The 22,833-nt window shown below is 44.0% G+C and overlaps 1 protein-coding gene across 2 annotated transcripts in view; it reads left to right on the top strand.

The window, feature by feature from the left end:
• The window catches only part of GRID1 (glutamate ionotropic receptor delta type subunit 1), a 689,073-nt gene that overhangs the window by 452,258 nt on the left and 213,982 nt on the right, over positions 1 to 22,833 (top strand). For both annotated transcript variants that reach the window (XM_027062464.2, XM_027062467.2), the window contains exon 6: positions 10,920 to 11,090. In XM_027062464.2, the coding sequence (XP_026918265.1) occupies positions 10,920 to 11,090 (171 nt within the window). The remainder of the gene's footprint in view (positions 1 to 10,919; positions 11,091 to 22,833) is intronic.

Genomic DNA, 22,833 nt, shown 5'->3' with positions numbered 1-22,833 from the left:
AAGCTTCGGCAGCTTCCTCCCACCCTCTCCACCTCACCAGGATGTCCTAGTCTCTATGGAGCCTTAGCTTGCCTTGCCTTAAGCACTCTGTGGGGATCTGAAAACAGCAGACATTCTAAAAAGCCTGTTGACTTCAGTGGGAGGAAATCTTTAATCACGACTTTATTGAATCTTCCTTCTGTTTTTCTCAACTTCTCTCAAGCCAGCTTTGTCTGTGAAGTTTTCCTTACTATCATCAACTTTAGATTACTGGCACTATGGTTGTTAGGAGGGAAACAAACTTTATTATTTCTCCAGCAATGGAATAATGCTGGTATCACACAGATGTTTGATAGATCTAGGCCTTTCTAAAGAATAAAAGGAAATGACTAATAATGTGATTACACAGCCCTATATAAGTTTAGAGCTCTATATAAATGTTTAATAATATTTTCCCCTGGTATCAGAGGGTTCAGAAATTTTACTGAAGTCTTAAAGATCAGACATAAACTTATTTGTGCATGAGTTTTGCATCAGGTTTGCCAAAGCGTGTATTTAGAAAAAAGAGATCCTTACCATTTTAATTGCTATTTTGAAGATTTCTCCTCATTATGAAAATTTATCCTCTTTGCTACTCAAGCAGACATGGAGTGACGCTTCTTCAGTGATTCTCTCTGTTTTAAATAAAAATTTCCAAGAGGTACAGGGCATGATATCTAAACACCTTGTCCATCATTCAAATGTTGCCATATTTGAGATCTCAATTTTTAAGAAGCTGACCATTTCAGATATAATTGTCTATACACACTTACATTAAGTCCCATTAAATTCTGTGTCAGTCAGCTTGTTTTTTTTTTTACCACAAGTAATAGAAAAGTATGAATCTAGTTTCGTTAAATGGTCTGAAGCTTTATCGTTTCACCTTAGAGGAGGCTCATAGGTAGGTCATGAGGTTACAGGGCAGGGTGATTCAGAAGCTAACTAGTTTCCTCAGGGGTCTGTTGTGTTCAGTGAGCTTGGCCCACCATCAAATGGAATTTCCCCATGAGTCAACCTTCAGAGGCTGAAAGGTGCTGTCTTTTCTTGGTGGTCATTTTAGGATTGAACAAACCATCTCAGAATCCTTCCAGGAGAACCCCCTTCACATCTGAACAGAAATAGAGTTGTGTCCCCTCTCCAAGGACTGCCTAAAGTAGTAGGACCATCCAGGTTGGCTCATAGCAAGCAGGATGCACCTGTGGTTGTGGGTGCAGCGGTCATGACGTCCCACCACCCCAAATCCCATGGTGGAGGGAAGGGCAGCTGTTCACCCTAGGGTTATGGCAGCATAGGGGAGGAGGGGCAAGACTGCAAGTGAGGCAGCAAATCAGTTTGCTATTCCACTCTATTTCCCCAATGGCAACCATTCTCTTGAAGCTGCCATGTGTCCTTCACATTTGTTTTTACTGCATTACACATATCTCTATTATAAATGTACCGTATTTGATGTATCATTCTGTAACTTGTTCTTCCTTTTTTTCCTTTCTGGTCTGTCTTCCTTAACTCTATTATCTGCATGGTGCAGGTGATACTTTAGTATTATGGGTTTACTCAGTGATTTTTATAGCTGCATCATAGTTCATCATGTAAATCCCATTGCCTCTGGTTTTTGTTATTACCTCAGAGGCCTGTGTGGAAGTGAGGAGGAAGCAGAGGAATCTGAAAGACATGAAAACTCCCAATTTTTCTGTTGATGTTTCCTCATCGTTTTTGTTCTTCCCATAGTTAGCAACAAGGGGCACTTTCAAAACCATTACTGGCTTTGGTATTGCCTGTTCCTCAGCTTTTTGGGGTCAAAGGCTTCTTTGAAAATTGAATACAGCTCATGGGCTTTCTCCACAGGAAAATTCACACATACTTGTATGCTTAACATTTTTTTGGAATGGCAGCCCCCCCACCCTCCGCCACCCCCAGCCCCAAGCAGCCAGAGGCCCTGGCTAGAGACACAGGTTGTCTCTGAATGGAGGCAATCAGGTCTCATTTGGTTCCTTATTGTGCCCTCTATGAAGGACAATTTTGCTTTCAATCAGTGAATTAAGTAATGCCTTCTGAGAGGATGTGAGGATTGGTTTTTCTTTCGAATTTGTCAGACTTTTCTTTAGTCTTACCTCTTTGTACAAGGAGATGTGTGGAGGTTTCCTGATAATTACTTGCCTCCAAATGAAGATAGTCTAGGTTTCAGTGTGCATGTTCAGGACAAAATTAGAGGCAGTGAGTATTTTTATTATTCGGTCTCACATTTTATTGTGTTCATAGAAATCTTCCTTTAAGTATGCTACAAGGCATAAGAGTCTTTCTTCCCCACTGATAACTTGAAGAATGGGGTGTTCACTGGCAATTCTATCCCCGTTTTCTTCCTCTGCTTGTTTTAGCTGTTACAATGTTTTTGTTATCAAACTACAAATATTTCTTACATTGAAAAAAGATTCAGCGATCTTTGCCATCGCTCTCTTCCAATCCCATAGTCAGCATGTGCTCTAGCTTCAGCATTTCAGCTCTGTCTAAAGATGGTCCATTTGCAACAACCCTAGTCCAAGATGCCATCATCTTTCACAGAGATGATCTCTTGAGTGAGCAATATTGATGAGAGACGATTTATGGGGGGAAGCTATTAGGTTGCAGGAGGGCAAGGTAACAGTAATTTAGGGAAATGTTGCTGGAGCAAGAGACAAAATATTAATTTGGGACCGACCTGCAGAATATTTACCTTTTTGCATGCACAATGGGAGATGATTGAAGAATACAATTGGGATTTGAGCAAATGGAGAAGATTGCACGTGCTTCTCTTGGGTCCCTCAGAAATGGCTCTCCTTCCAATATTAATGACAAAGAACTTAGAGAAAGGCAGTCAAATGAAGTAAATAGAAATTGTAGCATGATAACTGAGGTTTAGTTAGTCATACAGCCAAAACATATGAGGAGTTTGGGAGGTGGGTGTGTGTCCCAGGAAAAGGGTGGAGTCATTCTTCTAAGAAAAGAAAATTCTGTATAAAAGGATTAGTAGTATTTAGACTGAATGATGCCCCCAAATGGAAAAGAACTAGAAAAGCAGGGTATAATATATTTTAAAAGTATTTTGAAATGGATCACTTAGCAGTCAAAAGTAATGTCCACAGAGGACTAATATGAGGTGAAAATTGAAACTTTGGGAAATACATGAGCTTCAAATTTAGTTTTGGCCTTGAATCTATTGGTCAAACTGCAGAAACCTTGAACGTTTATTTTTCTGGCTGTTTGGGGGCACAAAACACATGAGATCAGTGTAAGAACCAATCAGATGTGGGGCCTAATGAGAGATTTCCTCATAAAGCTAGAAACTTAGATCCTTGGTATACAGGCTAACTAGAAATGAACTCACTGCACAGAAGGGAATAGCAAGGAAATGTTCTCTCTTGACTTTGGAGTTGCATGATGGGAATGAATTTTCTTGACAATTGATGAGTCCCATGTGAGTTTGTGACCCAAGTCATACCACCTGTGGTGCCTAATGAAGCTCTGAGGAAGGTTTAATATTAAATTCAATGGCTGTAGATCAGTAGTGCTCTAACCTTAGTAGATTAGGTTGTAGAAGTGAATGCAAATAAAGTAATGTGAATTCCAGTCAGACTTCAAGGAATTCATAAGGAAGTTCTAAGGAAACTAAGAGTACACACAAGAGAAGGAAAGAAAGAAAAAAAAGAAAAAGAGAGAGAAAGAGAGAAGGAAGGAAAGAGGAATATAGAGACAAAGGAAAGAAAGAAGGAAACAAACCACCATGAGTGAGAGCCAGGGAGGAGAAAAGGACAGTTTAATCAGATCTCAAATAACTTTAGATATTATAACTATCTGACATAGACAAGTAAGAATGCTGTAATATGTTTAAAAATAGATGCTGGAAACATAAGCAAGGAATAAAAGCTATTTAAAAATGAGGCAGAATTGAAAAATAAACAGTTTCAGGAAATTAAAAAAACTAATAGTTGATGTTAAAAAATGTGAAGGATGAATTAACTATCAAAGTGGACACATACGTAGAGAGAATTGGTGAACTGGAAAATGTGAAGACATTATTTAGAAGACATACCAGAGATACAAAGAGATGGAAAATATGAAAGGGAGATATAGACACATGGAAGATAGAATGATAATATTGGATTTCTAGAAGGAAATAGGAAATGATGGGGAAGAAATAATATGAAAGGATATTATGGTCAAGAATTCTCAGGAATTATTGACAGAAACTAAACCCCAGATCTAGGAATCCTAAGGATAAAAATAAAATAAAACATCCATGCCTAGAGACGTCATTAGACAGAGAAAAATCTAGAAAGCATCCAGGGAGAAAACACAGGTCTTCTTCAAAGAAATGGCATTTTAAATGGATTCCTAATGTCTGGAGTTAGTGGGCTGAATAATGGCTCCCAAAGATATCCAGGGCCTAAATCCCTGGAAATTGTGTGTTACCTTACATGGCAGAAGAGATTTTGCAGAAGTGTTTAAATTAATAATCTTGAGGTAGAGAGATTATCTTGGATTATCTGAGTGGGTCCTAAATGCAATTTCAAGTGTCCTTATAAAAGGAGGCATGGGGAGATTTAAGAATACAGAAGAGAAGGCAATTGGTCACAGAGGAAGAGGCTGGATTGATGTGGCCACAGGCCAAGCACTGCTGGAAGCCATTAGAAGCTGTGGAAGGCAGGGAACCGTCTCTTGTAGAGCCTCTGGAAGGAGCACATCCCTGCCAACATCTGATTCCGACCCAGTGAAACGGATTTTGGGCTTCTAGCCTTCAGAACTGTGTAGAATAAAATTCTGTTGTTCTGAGCTGCTAAGTCTATGATAATTTGGTATTACAACCATAGGAAACAGACATAGTGGACAAAAATGGAAGGCAGATGATAGTGTCATATGAAATTCAGAGTGCTAAGAGAAACTAGTAATCAACTGTGATTTTTATCTTTCAAGAGTGAGATTACAAAAGGTATTTTCCAGCAAATAAAAACTAAGTTTATCACTAACAAACCGACATTAAAGGAAATTCTAAAAGTAATGGGAAATTAATAGGAATTATATGTAATAGGAAGGCATAAAGAAAGAATTAAAATGCTGGATATTATTATCACATTAGTCAGGATGATGGTGATTGGAAAGAAATGTTGAAGAGAAGAGAATAAAAATACTGATTAGCCTCATGCTTTGTTCAGTATGCATTTAAAAATATCTAAGATAACCAAGAAAAAAATAATATAGAGAAAAAAACTTCCAAAAGAAGGTAAAATAATGAAAATAGGGGAAAAATCATTCTAAGGGGAAGTAAAAAACCACACAAAAAAGAAACAATAAGATGTAAATAATATGGTACAAATCAATGTAAATGTATAGATAATCATAGTCCAATACAAATGGATTGAGATTTCTACTAAAAAGTCAAAGATGGATGTAAAAAACATGTAGTATATTTTGTTTATAATAGTCTCCAACTTAAGTGTGAGACAGAGAAAGATGGATGATGGCAAAGATGTGGAAGACGTTAGAGCAGGCAGCTCGTAACCAAAATAAAACTGGTGTCACTGTATTAATATTGGACACAATACAGTAGGAGGCAAGATGAATTACTAGAAATAAAGAGGATATCTAAATAATGATAAAAGATTCAATTCAGCAAGGAGTTATAGTTCTCCACTTATGCATAACTAATAAAACACTGAGAATATGTTTTTTGAATTTTTGAAAATATAGGCTGAATACAGAAAGAAATAGACTAATTCCTAATCTAATGGACCTAAAAGTAGACCACAGAAACCAACAACAGCAGGACAGTTAATGCACATGAAACATTCATGCAGACTGACCACGTGATAAGCCACAGAGCAAAAGTTCAATACATTTTAAAAGATTAGCTTCAAACAGACCATGTTCTCAGGGCACAATGCATTTAAATTAGAAATCAATAGGATGATAGTAAAAAGAATACCCTAATGTTTGGAAAATTTTGAAAAATCCCTAGTAAATTACTTATGGGTCAAAAATATATCAAAATGGGATTTTAAAATGAGTGATACAATTTGTATGTATAATTTATGGGACACAGCTAAAGCAATGTTTGGATGTAGATTTATTGTCTTAACCACTTTATTAGAAAAGAAAAAAACGTGTAAGATTCCACAGCCGAGCTGCATACCTTAACAGTTGGAGAAATAACACCTAATAAATCCAAAGAAACTAGAAAAATAATAGAGTGGAAATTAATGAAACAGAAGACTAACACATAAAAAAGTATCAGTTAAGTCAAAACTTACCTTTTAAAAAGTATTTATAAAATAAACTTCTGTCATCAGAGGAAGAGAGGGCACAAATAAATATTGTTAGCAATGGATGGGAGCACATGGCTTTGGATACATTAGAGAGTGAAGAAGTAGAGAGACATTGTGAACAACATATGCCAATCAACTGGAAAGTTTGGACAACATAGCTGAATTTTTAGAAGAAAACATGACTAAGGACAGAAGGAAAAATGAGCAAAATCCCTATATACAAAAGGAAAGTTAATGAGTAATAAAGCATCTTCCTACAAAGAACATACCAGGTTAGATGAGTTTATAGGCCAATTCTACTAAACGTTCTAGAAACTGGAGAAGATAATTATAACATGTGACAAAGAATTATCTGGAATTAAAAAAAAAAGGTCCCATGAATCCATATGCAAGAGACCCAACCCAATGGAAATTGGACAAAAACACAAATACAAGAAAAGAAACACAAATAATTCATAAACATATGAAAGATACTTAATATTATTAAGAATTAGGGAAGTAGAAATCAAAATCCAATGATGCACCAATTCATACTCACCAGGATGACAAATATTAGGAAGTCCTACAATAATGTCAGGTGCAGGAAATCTCTTTACCAGACATGATTATAAATTGGTACAATAACTTTGGAGATTTGATATTACTACGTAAATTTGAACATATTTATGTTCTCCTATTGAGGAATTCTAATTTTAGGTATATATCCTAGAGAAATTCTCATACAAGTCACCAACACACGTGCACAAGGAAAACGTGCACAGAAGCTTTGTAGTAGCAAATGGACACAAATGTTCCAATGGTAAGCAACACTCGGGTGGATTAATGGTGACAGAGGCATACAGGGCAGTAGGGTACAGCTGAGAAAATGATGAAACTAAGCTGTACCCATTGCCATGAACAGATTAGGAAAATGTTAAACCAGTGGGTTTTAAATGTTTGTTGAGTATTGGAATTATCTGGAGAGCTCATGGAGAAAACAGAAAACTTTGCTGGGTGAAGGATGGGACCTGCATTTTATCGAGTTCCCGAGGTGATGCAGATACACAACAAAGTTTGAGAACCAATTGTGTCAAAACACAATCACAGGGGACCTGCAGGTGGTTTAGTTTGCACAAAGCTAAACAAAAATGTATAAGACAAAGTTATACATTATTTGGGCTATACACAGAACTCATCGCATGACAAAGTTAGCTGCTGGTAAGGAGGAAGGGGTAAGCATTTGGGGGGAGGGATCCAACCAAGATTCAGGGTATACTTCATTTCTTAGTTTGGCAGAAGGCACACTGATCATTTGATTATTCATACTTAATATATGTAATGTTTGTGCCTAAGATATATTTTGCAGTGTAAACTTACAAAGTCATAAAACAAAAGCAAGATTTATTTTGAGCCTGTGCACCCCAGTAGGCATCTGGGTATGACACATTATTGCTGCTACTGCAGACTTGCTGATTTTAGTGAGGGTAGTGGAGGTCACACAGTATATATATACACATTGTCTTTCTTCTGCGGCTCATCACCAGCACTCTCTGGAAGTAATGTTTAACTGGGACAAAGAGAAAGTTTGTTCTCCAGGTGGGTTGTATAAAGTGACTGTGTGGATAGCCTTCTGCATCCATAGGAAGGCCCAGAGGTTGGATGTCTTCACATGGGTCCAGAGGCTGGCCCACTGTGGAGTCTGGGTGCAGGGAGTGAGTGAACCCCTGTCTGTACTCTGTTGGTACACAGTGGTACCAACAGCATGGGAGAGCTCCTGGAATTGACAGATGGTGTAGGGTTGGAATTCTCCGAGGGGAGGGACACATCCTTGGGAGAAGAGGTGACTCTTTTCATTGCCCTCAAGGGACCCGAGGGAGTTGCTTCTGTTCTTCTGTTCTTTTACCTGCATTTCTTACATTCTGATTGCAACGATCTCTGTGTTGGACACTAAGAATAGGCCCAGAAGGATGGGGAGGCAGGGAGGAGTACACTGGAAGATGGTGTGTGTGCTTTGACCTAGAGGGGGTGGATGAGAACTGGGCCATAGAAGATGGGGTCTGCAGAGATCCTCATTGATGCAGCTAATGGGTTGGGTTGAACTGTGCCAAGTTTGTAAGGATTTCTGGGCAGGAAGAATGGAGAAAGAACAGTATAGAGACCACAGCAGCTGGGAGCAGGAGCAAACCCCCACCCCATTATGTTGGGGCTGCCCTTGGCTCACTTAGCCACTCACCCCTGATTCTGCCGCAGGTTGCCAGGGAAGATGATGGGCGTGCTTTCCAGAAAGGTATTGTGTACCCTGTAAGTCAGACTCCCTACAGAGTTGCAGGGTCCTGCTTGGGGTGCAGTGTCACTGACCTACCAGGAAGTTGAGAGTGTAGGAGAGGTTCAATAAAAGAGCCTCTACAATGGCTCTGCAATCAATGAGTATGTGAGAAAAACAAAAGGTATGTGACTCCCCGTTTCCTCTCCAAGGTGTGCAGGCTCTGATTAACTCTCTTATGCATAGTTCAAATTATGTTCTTCCTGACCTCATGGTTTTTTTAGTTAAAAACAATTTCCTCCCCCAATCTTCTGTATTCCTTCTCCAAGTAGAGCTAGCTGGCCCATCGTTGCCCTTTCGTACGGTCCTACATACTGTTCGATCAGAATGTGATTTCCCTTACCCCACTGTTGGATGCTCAGGGCAGGGGACCTGTTAGCAAGGCAGCTACGAGCAGAGTGCAAACATCCTGCTTAACTATAGTCTGTGTTCTGTTTCCTGAAGCCTAGCTGGTTCTGGGCCCATCTCACCTTTGCACTTCCCCCACCTCTGGGCTGTTGGTCCCAATCCAACAAGATTATCTTCCCTGAAATAGTCTTTGGTCTGAAATACAAAGTTTAGTAGTTTAAACCCAGATTTACTTGAATTCTTTTGAGATTACTGCATTTCCACATCCTTGGGAACTATATCTATCGATCATTCTAAAAGGATATGACTCTCAATGTCTTACTTTCTCCCAGATCCAGCATGTTGTTTCAACTGGCCAGTCTTCATGCTTATGTCAGGTTCCTAAGAGAGTTCCTGGAACAGAGACTTTACCCCAGTTCACCCATCAACATTCTTGTTTAAGTGATTTGAACCCTCCCCATCACTAATTTCTAACCTTATTACCTCCACTTATACCAGTTCATTGCCTCAAAGCTAGAATGTGTCATCTGTAAGGAGGAAGATTTAAGACCTATTTTAAAACATGGATATTCACAGTTCAAATTTTGACTTGCAACCAACCACTGATTTAGCCATCCCTTTTGAGAGACAATAAACAAGAACTTTTCTTAACCTGACTCCACCTCTAAAACCCTTTATTTGTGTTAGTTTGTATTTTTTGTCATTCCTGTGTTGCTCCTAGCCTTGAAGCAGTTCTAATTCCTTCTTGTCTTATATCATTGTATGGCAAGCAGCCACAGGGTTTTGAAATGGAAATCTGAGTGTAGCTGCTTTGTACCTAAACTTTGCCAGAGCTCCTCACTGCCCTTAGCTGGGTCTACTCTCCCTTCCCCCACATCTGGCCCTGAACAGGAGCTTGAGGGTTGCGTCTGACCACTGCACCTTTCTGCCCGAGGCACTCACATGCCCTGCTGCCGCTCCAGGAACCCGGTGCCACAGGGTGTCACCCGCTGCCTCTGTCTTCAGCAGCACTGCCACTGACTCAGCTCTGAACTGCCCCTTCCCTCTACATATACTTCTGAGCACTTTGCCTAACAAGTTCATCTTTCAGGTTCAGCTTCAGTGCTAATTCCTCATCGAAGCCTCGTTCTGGAAGGAGCTCCCTGTGGCCAGCTGCCTTTACTACTATTTCCATGCTTGAAAGTGCTCAGTGAAAATGGGATAGTAATAGGATGTACCTCCTAGAATTCCTGAAATTGTTGTGAGCACCAAATGAGATAATGTGTGTAAAGAGCTTAGCAGACATCTAACATGGAAGCACAATGGGTTTCCTGTGCCCCTAGATTTCCTTATTGCAGCACTCAGCCTATTTCATGCTACGAAAACCTTGAGCTTTACTGGGTGGGATTAGGCCTGACTCATTCAAGGCTGTGTCCCCAATACTTAGTACAGAACAAACCACACAGGAGATGTTGGGCAGATTTTGTGCAATGAATGAGTGAATGAATGAGTGGATATATTTTCAAAATTTGTATGTGGATCTTAAAAAGCAAAGCTAATCATTAAAGAATTAAGGGAAACTCATGGCATTTTGGTCAGTTTTGTCTGAGAAAACCAGTTTTGTTTCTCTCAGGGAGATGACCCCCAACAGGAAGTTTAGCTTTTACTTCCAACTGATGCTTACCATGACATTGACAGCATGGGTTCTTCAGAGCTGGACCCTATAGAAGCTAACGCACTGGTGGCTTGGCCACAGACATCTTTTTCTGGTCTTCAGGACAGCTGTTGAGTAATTCTGTGTGTATTTGAGGGTTAGCAAGTATTATTTTAAAATAACCTATTAATGAGCTGTGTGACGTGGGCCCAGTCCCTTGACCCCTTTGTCTATTTAGGCTGTTGGCCATTGATACCTCCTGATGGGCCTTTTGCAGGCGCAGTTTGTGAGTCTATGGTAAACATGGGTCTGATTATCTTCCCAGGAGATCAGCGACCCAGAGATCCTGGATCTGGTGCACAGCGCCCTTGGCAGGATGACTGTGGTCCGGCAGATCTTCCCATCTGCAAAGGACAACCAGAAATGCATGAGGAACAACCACCGCATCTCCTCCCTGCTCTGTGACCCCCAGGAAGGCTACCTCCAGATGCTGCAGGTCAGTGCTCACCTGTCAAGCTCCCTCCAGAAGGGAGTCTCACTCATGCCCTTGGCCTGCCACAGGTAACGGGCAAAGATGTGCCACAGCTTCAGCTGAGCACTGTTGCCCACCAACTTTAATTACTGGAACCCTGTCATTTGCTGAAATTGAAACCAGTCAACTGGGCAGTGCCTCTGAGCCGCATTAGCAGGCAATTATGCCTGTTGTCAGCAGACGGGCCATATGAGCTCACTGGGTGCCTCTTGTATTTAAAAGTTACATGTTCAGGGAGTAAAGACATTACTGTCTCTCAGGCTTCTGCGCTGACTACTTTGTGGGTGATGGGTTCGTCTGGCAGGATTGGAGGTGGAGCCTTCCTGTGGGGAGTCAGCATTTTGAACCTGTTTTAGGGTCTTCCCTATAGAAAGTCAGTAATACAGACATAGCTCTTGTGAAACAACTAGGGAGTGTCTCAGCTTATCTGCTGAGTGCTAAGGTGTAGGCCAACCAGGACATTCCTGGAGTCCCAGCTGAGCGGGGTGGGGGGGAGGCCTGAGGGCAGGACCATGACATGCCTAGCTCTTGTACTCCATCCAACGCAACAGGTACAGAGTGCTTCCGGTTAGTGCTTCTACCACACCTGATGCCATATATGCAATCAGTGTTAGCTTCTCCTGGGGCCAGGGAGTAGGATGGCGAGTTGTGTGCCTATTGTGACAGGTCGTTTTCCCTCTGGATGTTTGAGGATAGCAATGAAACACAGTGGAGACTGCCCATTGGCAGCTCAGAATCCACTTCTCCATTAAGACTTCCATGCATAAGGAAACTTTCACTTGATGCTTGGTGGGAGACACATAACAGAAGGAAATTTCTCCCAGTTGGGTTTGCAGAAATTACCCAGAAGTTTGTGCATGTGATATGCTTGCCATTCAGCATTTGAAACTAGTTATACCTTCTTTACCCAGCCAGGCATGACGAGTGGAAATCAGGTTTCAGGACAGAGATATGCTGTATTTACCACCTGAGTATCTGTTGCATCCCAGGACATTTTGGTATTAACCTTATCAGGAGGCACACATTTTGGGGAGGGGGATTATTAGAATCTCTGGAGTGGTCTGGGTACATGTGTAATTTGCCAAAGCGTCAAATCCGTTCTATAATCTTATGTTTGGGGAGGGGGAAGGGAAACATGCCCTAAAAGATGGTAAACACTAGAAATATGTTCTTGGTTGAGGAGGGAATGTAGCAGACACAGATTTTAGCTGGAGTAATTCCCACTACCCCCATGTCCACTGCTCCCAGGAGCCACCACAACGTCTGGGGTCTTTCTAACATGGTGAGGGATTGGCCAAGAGAGCGGACCAAGGCCCCTGCAGGGCTCATGGACCCGAGAGTCCTGGGCATATGGGTCAGGGGTGGAAGGTGCTTAATGCAAGATTTTATATGTTTGGATGCTGCTGGCCTGCTCTGCATTCTTCCTTTTTTGGAGCTTGGAAGAAGAGGTCAGGACCAAGTAAATCCCCTTCACTGGGCCTCTGCATTTATCTGTGCACTCTCTACGTGGATGGAAGCAGAGTGAGATGATTGACTCCAGTCAGTGTGTGCCCATCCCTGTATCCTCGCCTGGGGCAGGAGGGTGCAGGGACCCCATCACTCTCTGGGTGGTCAGACCCTAGGAGGGTCTTACTCCCAGGCGTGGTCTCCCCTTGATGGGCTTCATCCCTCTCCAGCCTTGTCCCTGCTCCACGCCACCACCGCATCAATTTTTCCCAGTTCTTGCCTGGTCACTGCACTCTTTCTACTTGAGGAGAGCAGGAGGGGCCCCTTTCCACTGCACAAGTATGTGTTGTATAGGTTGTGGGTGGTGGGAGAATGGAAGTTCTTCTTATTAAGGCCTATGATTGCCTATTTTTTCACGGACTAAAATGTGGGCTCTTTGGTGGCATATTAGATACTCTAGATGCAAAGATGTGTCCAGGAGGACAGGAGAGAAAAGGAGACCAGCAGGCTGGATGAGGAATCTGGCGGAGAGCATACTAACATGGCCCACAGCTGTGAAGAGGGTAAACAAAGGCACAGCTCCGAGGTGTGTGGCTGGTTATCATCAAATATGGTAAATGCAATATCACACCTGGAACCCTGGCCACCCTACCTCCCTCTGCCTGTTCCTGCTGATACCCAGGCACTCCATCAAGAGCAAGATGGAAGAGTGACATCAGAGACATCTTGTGGTGGTGGAAGCGACAGCAGTGGTAGTAGCAGGAGTGGTGTTAGTAGTAGCAACAGTAGTAATAACAGCAGGAGTAGTAATAGCGGTGCAGTAACAGTACTGGTAGTAATAGCAGTAGCAGCAATAATAGTAAGAGTAGTAGCAGCACAGCAGCAGCAGCTCAAGAGCCATACTGTGTGGGTTCAAATCCCAGGAACTCTAGTAACTAACGAAATATTTATTATTTACTTGTCATTTTGTGCCTCCATTTCCTGTCCCGTAAATTAGAATGTAAAGTGTCTACCCCTTAGGGACATAATAAAAATTAAGTGAGGGAATGTATAGAAAGCATTTAGAATAAGACTGACCTATTCATGTCATTACAGAGGAGGTGGTCAGGTGTGTTCGGGGTTTCCAGCAAACATGGTCTCATTTAAAAAAAGAAATTTTTTAATCTTTATTTATTTTGAGAGAGAGAGACAGAGCATGAGCGGGGGAGGGGCAGAGAGAGAGGGAGACACAGAATCCGAAGCAGGCTCCAGGCCCTGAGCTGTCAGCACAGAGCCCGACGCGGGGCTCAAACTCACAAACTGAGATCATGACTTGAGCCAAAGTCAGACACTTAAACGACTGAGCCACCCAGGCACCCCTCATTTTTTTTTTTAATTTTGTAAGGTATAATCCACTTGTCTTCCTGAGCATGCTCTTTAAAATTTATTTATTTATTTTGTGAGAGAGAGGGAGAGAGAGAGAACCCCTGGAGGTAGGGCAGAGAGAGAGGGGGACACAGGCTCCAAAGCACTGATAGCAGAGAGACTGATGCGGGACTTGAACTCATGAACCACGAGATCATGACTAGAGGCTAAGTCAGAAGCTTAACTGACTGAGCCACCCAGGCACCCCCCTGAGCATGCTCTGTAAGAGCAACACAGCAAGTAGGAGAGCGTTTCCTTTGGGTCTAGACCCATATCGCAGGCCTTGTGTACTGCTTTCTGTCCACACCACTCCTGCAGGCACTCAGGCAGAGCTGCCTTTTGTGGGAGAGGAGAGGCCATGTATGTCTGGGGAGACCCACTGAGCCCATTTTACAAGACTCTGCTCATTGGAGACCCTCAGTAAGGACTGATGGGGTGGATCTGTTAATAATGCAGATCTTAACACAAGTTAAATTGTCTCTAGAAGTCTCTTTATATATATTTATATAAATGAAGAACTTTATGTAAGGAATCTCCATCTCCATTTGTTGCCTCTGCCTCGAGAAGGGGTGTGGTGAGAGGGAAATACACGGATTTACTTTACTCACCCTGCCCAACAACCATTTGGGCAGCTCCTAGATTCATCTCATTTATAAGCCATTCTCTTCGAGTTTCCCAAGTAGCTATTACCACTTCTTTATTTCTTAATGACAGTATAGAAGACAAACTAATTCCTACTAGCCTCTAGCTGTGAGATTTATCGAGAAGACTCTAACATGTTTAGAACAACTAACTCAAGAAAAAATAAAACATTTGTGTCATGGATTATTAACTTTGTCTTGATGAAATTAATGAAGATCCTTTGGGAAGTGGAGCTCTCAAGTCCATCTTTTAGTTCTTCCCCCGGATGGCTGCTCTTGGGATGATAATTCTGAGTTAGATGTTTTCAGGAGAACCATCAAGAATGGGTAGTTTTTACAAGATCGTCCATCTCTTGGCTTCTCCACTGCACTGGTCTCAGAAACTCAATCTTCTTCTATTAGTCCTGTGGTCAGAGCTTTCTGTGCTCCAGAGCCAACCAAGCACCATTATAGCAAATCAATTTGATTCCTATTTAGTACAAAGTCCCTTGGAGAAAAAATACCAAAATAAGTGACTTGTAGTAGCTCCAAAAGCTTTGCATTTGCCGGTGTGCTGTTGTTTATTTTCCTCTACAAAGCACTGTCTCATTTGGGTATTTCTCATTCTTGTTCTCTTGACAAGTTGGTTTAGAGCTTGTCTGACTCAGCCAGTAATAAAAGTGATAACCAGTCTGGAAGAACCTTGAGACTTTGCTAAGATTTCACGGGCAGCCTTGCTGAGAGGAGAATCTGTAAAGCACTCGGTCTTCAGAACTGCCCTGTCCGGTGACTTCAGGGCTGCAACAGACATATTGTCACATTGTCATGTCATTTCTATTCAAATGGGCTTCCAAAGGGGGACAGACAACTGACAGAAGTTGTGTTGTCTGGTCACCATGGAGCCTGATCCTTGAATTAAGCTGTGGGGGCTAATGTGGTATTATTATAAAATGCTCCCTCGGGTTGGAATTTCTCCTCTTTGTGAATTTCTAAATTGTTGAATGGCTTGATAGATGGAATAATTCTTCCCTTGCTCAGTCTACTAAAACATGTGGAAATCCCCCCTTCCCACATGCCCCTATTTCGTTAGGGCTTTCTGTATTCTTCTCTGGCTACAAGTTGTTTGTCAGCCTGCCAGTAGAATCCTTTTCTCTGGAGTAGCAGCGGGCCACCCGCTATCTTGGACTTTATGTCACTTTCACTGGTTTCCTTTTTTACCCTAAACACCCTGGTGGAATATGTAGCAACAGTCATGAAGCATAACGGGAGCATGGCGGGGCACGATCCTCAATGCCTTTGTCAGAGACAATTGCGCAGGTGGTCTCTCTGGCTGCAGTCGGTTGCTGTTCTGGCCACAGATGTCCACATGCACATTTGGAGGCCAGAGAGCCTCAGGTACGGACAAATGCCCTTCCCCACTCTGCCTTCCATCCCCTTGGATTCACCGATGAGCAGAGAGCCCCAGCTCCTTTGCCCTCTGCCACCATCTGCTCCCTCGCCAGGCCTGGCTGTGGTGCCCTGTCTCAGGATGGGCAGGCTGGCAGCAGTCTGGCAGAAAGGCCTCGCCTGGGGATGGATTTTTCAAGCTGTGGCATCTGGGCGTCAGCTTGTCCTCCCAGCTGGACCCTCTGCCGGCTGTTTGTCTGACTTTGCTGGTTGACCAGAGCCTGTCTGAGGATCTGGTCGGAGGTCAGTTCCTGCTGTTTGCCCCTGTGAGGTCTCCCTGAACAGTCCACTTGGCTTGATTAATGATGGAGGGAGGAGAAAACTGGGCTCTTTAGAAGCCTGGAGGAAATGCAGACTTCCTTAATGAAAACATTTCTTATGTTTCTATCTTTGGTGTGGGGTGGATAATGGTCTGGTGTTGAGATGCAGCTGGCTCGCGTGGCTGTGACCCTGGCCTGCCATTCATCTTCCTTTGCCTTCAAGCATGATTCTTCCCCTGATAATGTGGCTGCACAGCAAATACCCTGGCCATGGAGTATAATGGAGACACGGCTGGAGCACCCTCACACTTACTACAGGGAAACATGCATGGAGCACTGGGAAGTCAGGCAGCTGGCTCCACGACGGGGCCATTGTCCTTTGGGGACCTGTCTCTTCCAGTCTGATGGAGGTGGACACAAGTCTTGGCCTGCAGGGTCCAGATAGGATCTGAAGAGTATAGGTCTCCTTAGCATATTTCATGAGTGGGGTGGGGGGTGGGGCTTATCTTTTCATTACTCCTGGTCCTAATGCTGCTTCTGGGGACTCATGTAAGTAAACAGATCATCCAGCCTTCTCATGGGGCTGCCTGCAAATTAGGGTTGACTCAGATGTGAAACCAGCACCTTTCCTGGCTTTGCCTACAAATCTAGGTCTTGAATATGCTGTCACATATGGTAAGAGTCAGGGTAGGGTATTGGCATTGTAGTGGCACAGACAGCCTGTGATGTCCTCAGTCCTTTCCTGCTGAGGAATGTTCTCTGCTTGTCCCCTCCCCCCGGGACCTCACACTCTCTTTCCTGCTGACTTTTCTATCCATCCTCTATTTTCTTCCTCTGGGTCTTGACTCCAAAGTAAATTCTCCTTATTTTTTCATGAAGATAAACGTAACAATCTTTCTGGTAGCCTTTGCCCCTGCTAACACAGGAATATAAACTATAACTATATAAAATATAATTACTGATGTAGTGGGGATTCTGGTGCCAACTCTTAAAAGAATAAAATCTGTTTTTCCATATCCAGGGTCCTCAGTTGGCTTCATGGGATTGGTCTTTGATCATTGGGCAGCCAAGAGGTCTACCTGGGTCTCTCAAGGGCTGCAAGCCCCAATCAAGGCCTCCTGGCCAAATTCTCTCCTCTACCTCTGAGAAATGTTTCCTCACCTTTCCCATTTCCCTTCCAAAGACCCACTTCCTGCACAGATTATTGGCTTTGGAAATACAAGTTTGCTAGGATACTCCCATCTCCTGGAAATGCAGACCCCAGATTCTGATTGGAGATGGACACTTCCCCACGGAATATATTGGTCCAGAGCTCCTATACCCTTTTCTCAGCATGGCTTGTATCCTCCATCAATGATACTCTTTATTTTTTTTTTAATGTTTATTATTTTTGAGAGAGAGACAGAGAGACAGAGTGTGAGCAGGGGAGGGGCAGAGAGAGGAGAAGACAGAGAATTTGAAGCAGGCTCCTGGTTCTGAGCTGTCAGCACGAAGCCTGACTCCAGGCTGGAACCCACGGACTGTGAGATCATGATCTGAGCCAAAGTCAGATGTTTAACCAATTGAGCCACCCAGGTGCCCCCTCCATCAGTTGTATTCTGAGAAGCATTCTTTTTGCAAATACCTTGGTATATCTTTACTTTGGTGTTCTTTTTCCTAAAAACAGATTTAAATCTATTCATTCAGCATTCATTAATTCCACAAACCCTCATTATGCACTGATTATATGACAGTTCCTATGTTAGACATTCAAAAATGCTCTCTTTCTTAATTCCCACAAGCTCTGCATAAATGGGGAAGTTTCATCTCTATTCTGTAGCAGGTACCAGTTAGGAAGAATGACATATACAAAAGCCCAGGGGCCCAGGAGAACAGGGGCAGAGTTCAGTGTGTCTGAGGCTAGAGGTGGGAGGTGGGAAATGTTGGAAATTCAGTCAGAAAGGGGGATAGCCGCCAGGGTGCCGAGGACCAGGGTGTGGCCTTTGGAGATGTGACAGGGCAGGATGTGCATCCAGGAAAGACAACTCTGTGCAGGGGTGGGGGAGGGCCCAAGGCTGGGAGACAAGGTAACCAGTAGTTACTATTTCCTCAGGGAGAAATGAGGGCACTTGAACCACGCTGTGGTTGTAGGAGATGACCACATAGACAGGACATAAGGAAGCTTCCTTGGGATTGAAGCCCCTAAGCCTGGGCAAGGGACAGGTGACAAGGCAGAGTACAGAGCATGGTGCTTCCCACAGAGCTGGGCTGGAGCTGCCCCTGTTCTAGCCCTGCCTGCCTGCCTCCCTCTTTCTCCTGCACACCTGGGTGGTCTCCTGTGGTTGAGCCAGCCCTGCAGGACACATGTCAGACCTTCAACTGCAATGGGCCAAGCCACCTCCCTTTCAGGAGCCTGAGTCAGGCATAGTGAGGCCCCCACTCTGGGCCTTCCGATATTGGAACCTTTTACAGAACACCCCAGAGGCAGAGGAGTGGCTTTTCCCATAAAGGGATGCTCTGCAGCGCCTCAGCCCTTGCAGACCCAAAAGGTCTGGCTCAGGCCAGGGGGCTATGGCAGCTGTGACGGGGCTGCTGGGGCCAGGAGGAGACCAGGGACATGTGTCCAGGTGAGCAGTGTGCAGGCAGAACTGGGGATATAATGCTCAGGGGGATCTTTGCTCAGTCTTCCCAGCCACAAGCTACAAATCCAGATACAACTCCTGCTCCTCCTTGAAAAGCATTCAGGCCAAGGGGCATTGGGGAAGAGGGCGAGTGGTGTTGGCAGATACAAGTTCTTTTCCCAGTGGTTCTAAGGCTTCTGTGTCCCAGACTCATGCTGGGCTCAGAGATGGGGCACCTTGGAGGAGCTCTCAGACCATCCACATTGAAGTCAGGAGCCTGTGTAGGTCTTGTATTCCCCCTTCCATTTCTTCCTGTTTCTTCTCCCTCCTAAAATAAAGCTGCACACAAAGAAGTTAGGACAGTACTTGGCACGCATGAGTACTACGATCCCGCAGTTCTCAGGGGAGTTATTCAGGGCCACCCCTCCAGGGTGCACCTCTCCAGGGCTGCTGATCACATTGTATTTTCTTGTCATCAAGGTGAGTCTTAAGCATTAAATGACTTGTTCAACATCACTCTGCATGAATGCAAGTGGAGATTCAATTCACTAATTCAATAAGCATTTATTGAGCACCTGCTGTCTCCATGCACTGGAGGAGGAATAGCAGTGAGCAGAGGTGGCCCAGGCTGGGATGAATCCAAAACTCTTGCTCATCCTGCAAGGCCACCCGGCTAAGCTGCACACTCAGTACAGTAAGAGTTGTGCTGTACGGCAGTGAAAGAGGGATCAGGCATACACCTCTAAGGTGGCTAACTGAACCAGCTGGGTTCCATTCTAGCTCTGTCCCCACTCAGAATGGAGGCTCCAGCCTCAGACCCCTTGCCTGGCTGTGGCTTTTGTCTGCCTCTGACTTTATATTGTCTGACCTGGTCCCAGGTCATTTGCTTTGCATCCAGGTCTTTATTCTGCCATGCCCTTGGCCTCAAACCTCGGTCTGTCTTCTTTTCAGGTCTACTTTCACCTGAAATGTCTTTTTTTTTTTTTTTTTGGTTCCTTGTCACTTTTGTGCTGCAATGTCCCTAGGCCAGCCAGAGGGGATGAGGGTTTAAATAGTGACAGTATCAGCTCTGCTTGTCTGTCTGCTCTGAATGAACTGTGCTGTGTCTTACCTGAGAAGTGAGGGAAAAGAGGCAAGCATTCCCTCAAACCAGGCCCCTTTTCTCTGCCCCTGTGGCCTGGGGCTCCCAGCTTGGGCTGTTAGCCCCTTGAACCTGACATTTGAGTGAGTGTTCATACAGTTGGGAGCCTCTCTCCTTCCAGACCACTCTTGGCTCAGGGGCTGGTCGTGACCATGCCCTGATGCTGGTCTCCACCCACCCACCCTGAGAAAAGGCTTGCCTTATATTTATCAAGACCCAGACAGAGCCCCAAGCAGAGGCTGCCTTTCTACTATCTGCTCTTGATCTTTTCCCCTAAAGGTCCCGTCTCCAGTCTCCAGACAACCAGACTGTGAAGGTAGTGCTCTCCCTTTGCATCCCTACACATGTCTTCTCAGTGTGAGGATGCTGAAGTTGAACAGCAGAGATAGGGCCACAGATCAACACAGGGTGTTAGTGTCTGCCCACAGCAGAGAGAAGTACTGACATAGCATCTTATCAGGAGAAGGGGCAGGAGTGAGAGAAGGTGGAGCTCCAAGTGGGGATCGAGAAGACATTTTGAGCAGGCTGTAAATGAGAAGCAAGATGCTGTTTGAACAAAGGAGGTTCTCTGCCAAGTCAAAGTGGAGGTGCCCAATCTCTTCTTCCTACTGTTTTCTCTTTTGGGGAACCAAGATCAGTGTGTATCCTCTTAGCAGGAGATCCATCCATCCATCCATCCATCCATCCATCCATCCATCCATCTCCCCCTCTATCTTTCCATCCATCCACTCCTCCTCCCTTTCACCTATCCATCCCCTCATTCATCTATTCATTTAGCCATCCATCCATCCATCCATCCATCCATCCATCCATCCAACATATATTAAACACCACCTGTATGCTTTGGTTGGTGCTGGATGCTGTGTTTAGAGATAGTAAGAAAAAAGTTGTATACATACATACATTATACACACACACACAGACACACACACACATGTTTCATTTATAAAAGTTATATACAAGTTATATATGAATATATACATATTTATATAAAAGTTGTAAATATGCATGTTTTATATATGTGTATATATATATATATATATATATATATATATATATATATTTCCAGATACATATATCTATCTGGAAAAGAACATTGCTAAAGCCTTTGAACTGAAAGCTTGTTCCTTTGAACTAAAGTGTGTTCATCCTTCCCAGCAGACATACTTGTGGGAAGGCTGAGGGCTTCCTTTGGCCTTTCTGAGTCACATCCTGTTTTTGCCTCTTCATTGCCAGCCTCTTTGCATTCATTCATTTGTTAAGTACCTTAATTCCTTGTGAATAGAAGTGCTGGAGGCAAAAAGGGATTCCTTTGGGTGCTGGTCTGGGTCACAACTGGGGCTGTGCTGTTCCAAGTGGCCTAAAACAACATCTCCATTATGAGTTTGTATTCCAGAGGGGAGGTGGACCTGTCAAAAATAATTTTGCAGTGGTAGGGGCTCCTGAGGATTGAGGATTTGACAAACACAGAGAGTGGGTTAGTCCTTCTCAGGAGGGAAATGCTTGCTCAGGGCTCGAGCAGTGAGAGGTACGGTTCTACCCTGGTGTTGCCTGTAGGGCAGGAGGTCAATTCTTCGTGATGGCAGTGACTTCTCTCTGCTGTCAGGTAAGCACACGTGTATTTCAGGGCCCCAGAAAATGTCACCAGGCACCAAAATACTTGGAGGCCTTGGTTAAGTCAGCGGTGCTCAGGTGTCCCAGGAACACTCCTGCCACATCTGCAACATTGCTGTCCATCCTCCACCCATTTCTTATGAAGGCCTTAGTGGCATACATCCCTGTGTCCACTGTAAGGACATGGGTTGAAGGTGGATAAGGCAGGGCTCTGTAGGAATGGGCAGGACACAGGGACACCCACAGAAGAAGTAGTCAGCTCTGCTTGACATGGTGTAGCAGAAATGCCCCTGAGGGTTGGTTAGCATGAGTTACTGGACAGTTGTGATGGAGCAGATGGTTTTGATGTCCAGTACCAGCTCTATTAGCCCATCTCTGATTTCACTTGTAGAAAACGGTTCATGCTACCCAAGCTCTTGCCTGGGGCTGTGCTTTGGGAGCACCCAGTCCAAGACAGGTGAGGAAAGAAACTGCAGGTGGAGAATAAGGCACGTAGATACTGGGGTGTGAGGGCCATACTGGGGAGTGGTGAGGGGTAAAGTTGGAAGGCAGCAGGGGTTCTTCCTGCAGACCAAGGATCTTATTTGATTCTCCCAGGAGTCCTAAGAGGTTGACACATTTTCCTATTTATATCCAGTGATTTTGTTTTTCTGAAATATTTTTAGCAGACACCTTGCTGCTTAGGTGTGCAGAGAATCATCCCCTTGACCCACTTTGGCTGATGGTTGTTTGTGCACCAGTTACCCAGGAGGGACCACACACCTGAACAAGGGTGGACATTACCTCCTACCCACGCCCTCCCCTGACTCTCCTACCTTTGTGCTTCATGACACCTCCCTTGGAGGAGAGGGATAGTGTGCAGGTAATATCTAAGAACAGGGCTGCCTTCCACCCTACAGAGGACTCTTGATGGGCCCCTGAGAAGGCAGGTGCTGGTGTTCAGGTTCATCTGGATCAGGGTCTTGAACTGTAGTCAGGAGGATGAGCTGGACCTGTCCCATCCCTGGATACCAGGGCTCTTGTACAGCTCTCCTCACCAGTGTACCAGCTTTTCCCTTGCAATCATGCTCTCAAGAGCTCTGAGATGGGCTTTGTTTCTTCTATGAGCCATCTCTACTTAGCAGTTAAGCAGAGGGATAGTTCTCATATGTGCACAGTTGAAATTCCCAAACGTAT

This window comes from Acinonyx jubatus, chromosome D2 (genome assembly GCF_027475565.1).
Source record: "Acinonyx jubatus isolate Ajub_Pintada_27869175 chromosome D2, VMU_Ajub_asm_v1.0, whole genome shotgun sequence".
NCBI classification, from domain to species: domain Eukaryota; kingdom Metazoa; phylum Chordata; class Mammalia; order Carnivora; family Felidae; genus Acinonyx; species Acinonyx jubatus.
The sequence above is the reverse complement of the archived record's forward strand: the minus strand, read 5'-3'. Positions and strand labels throughout refer to the sequence as shown.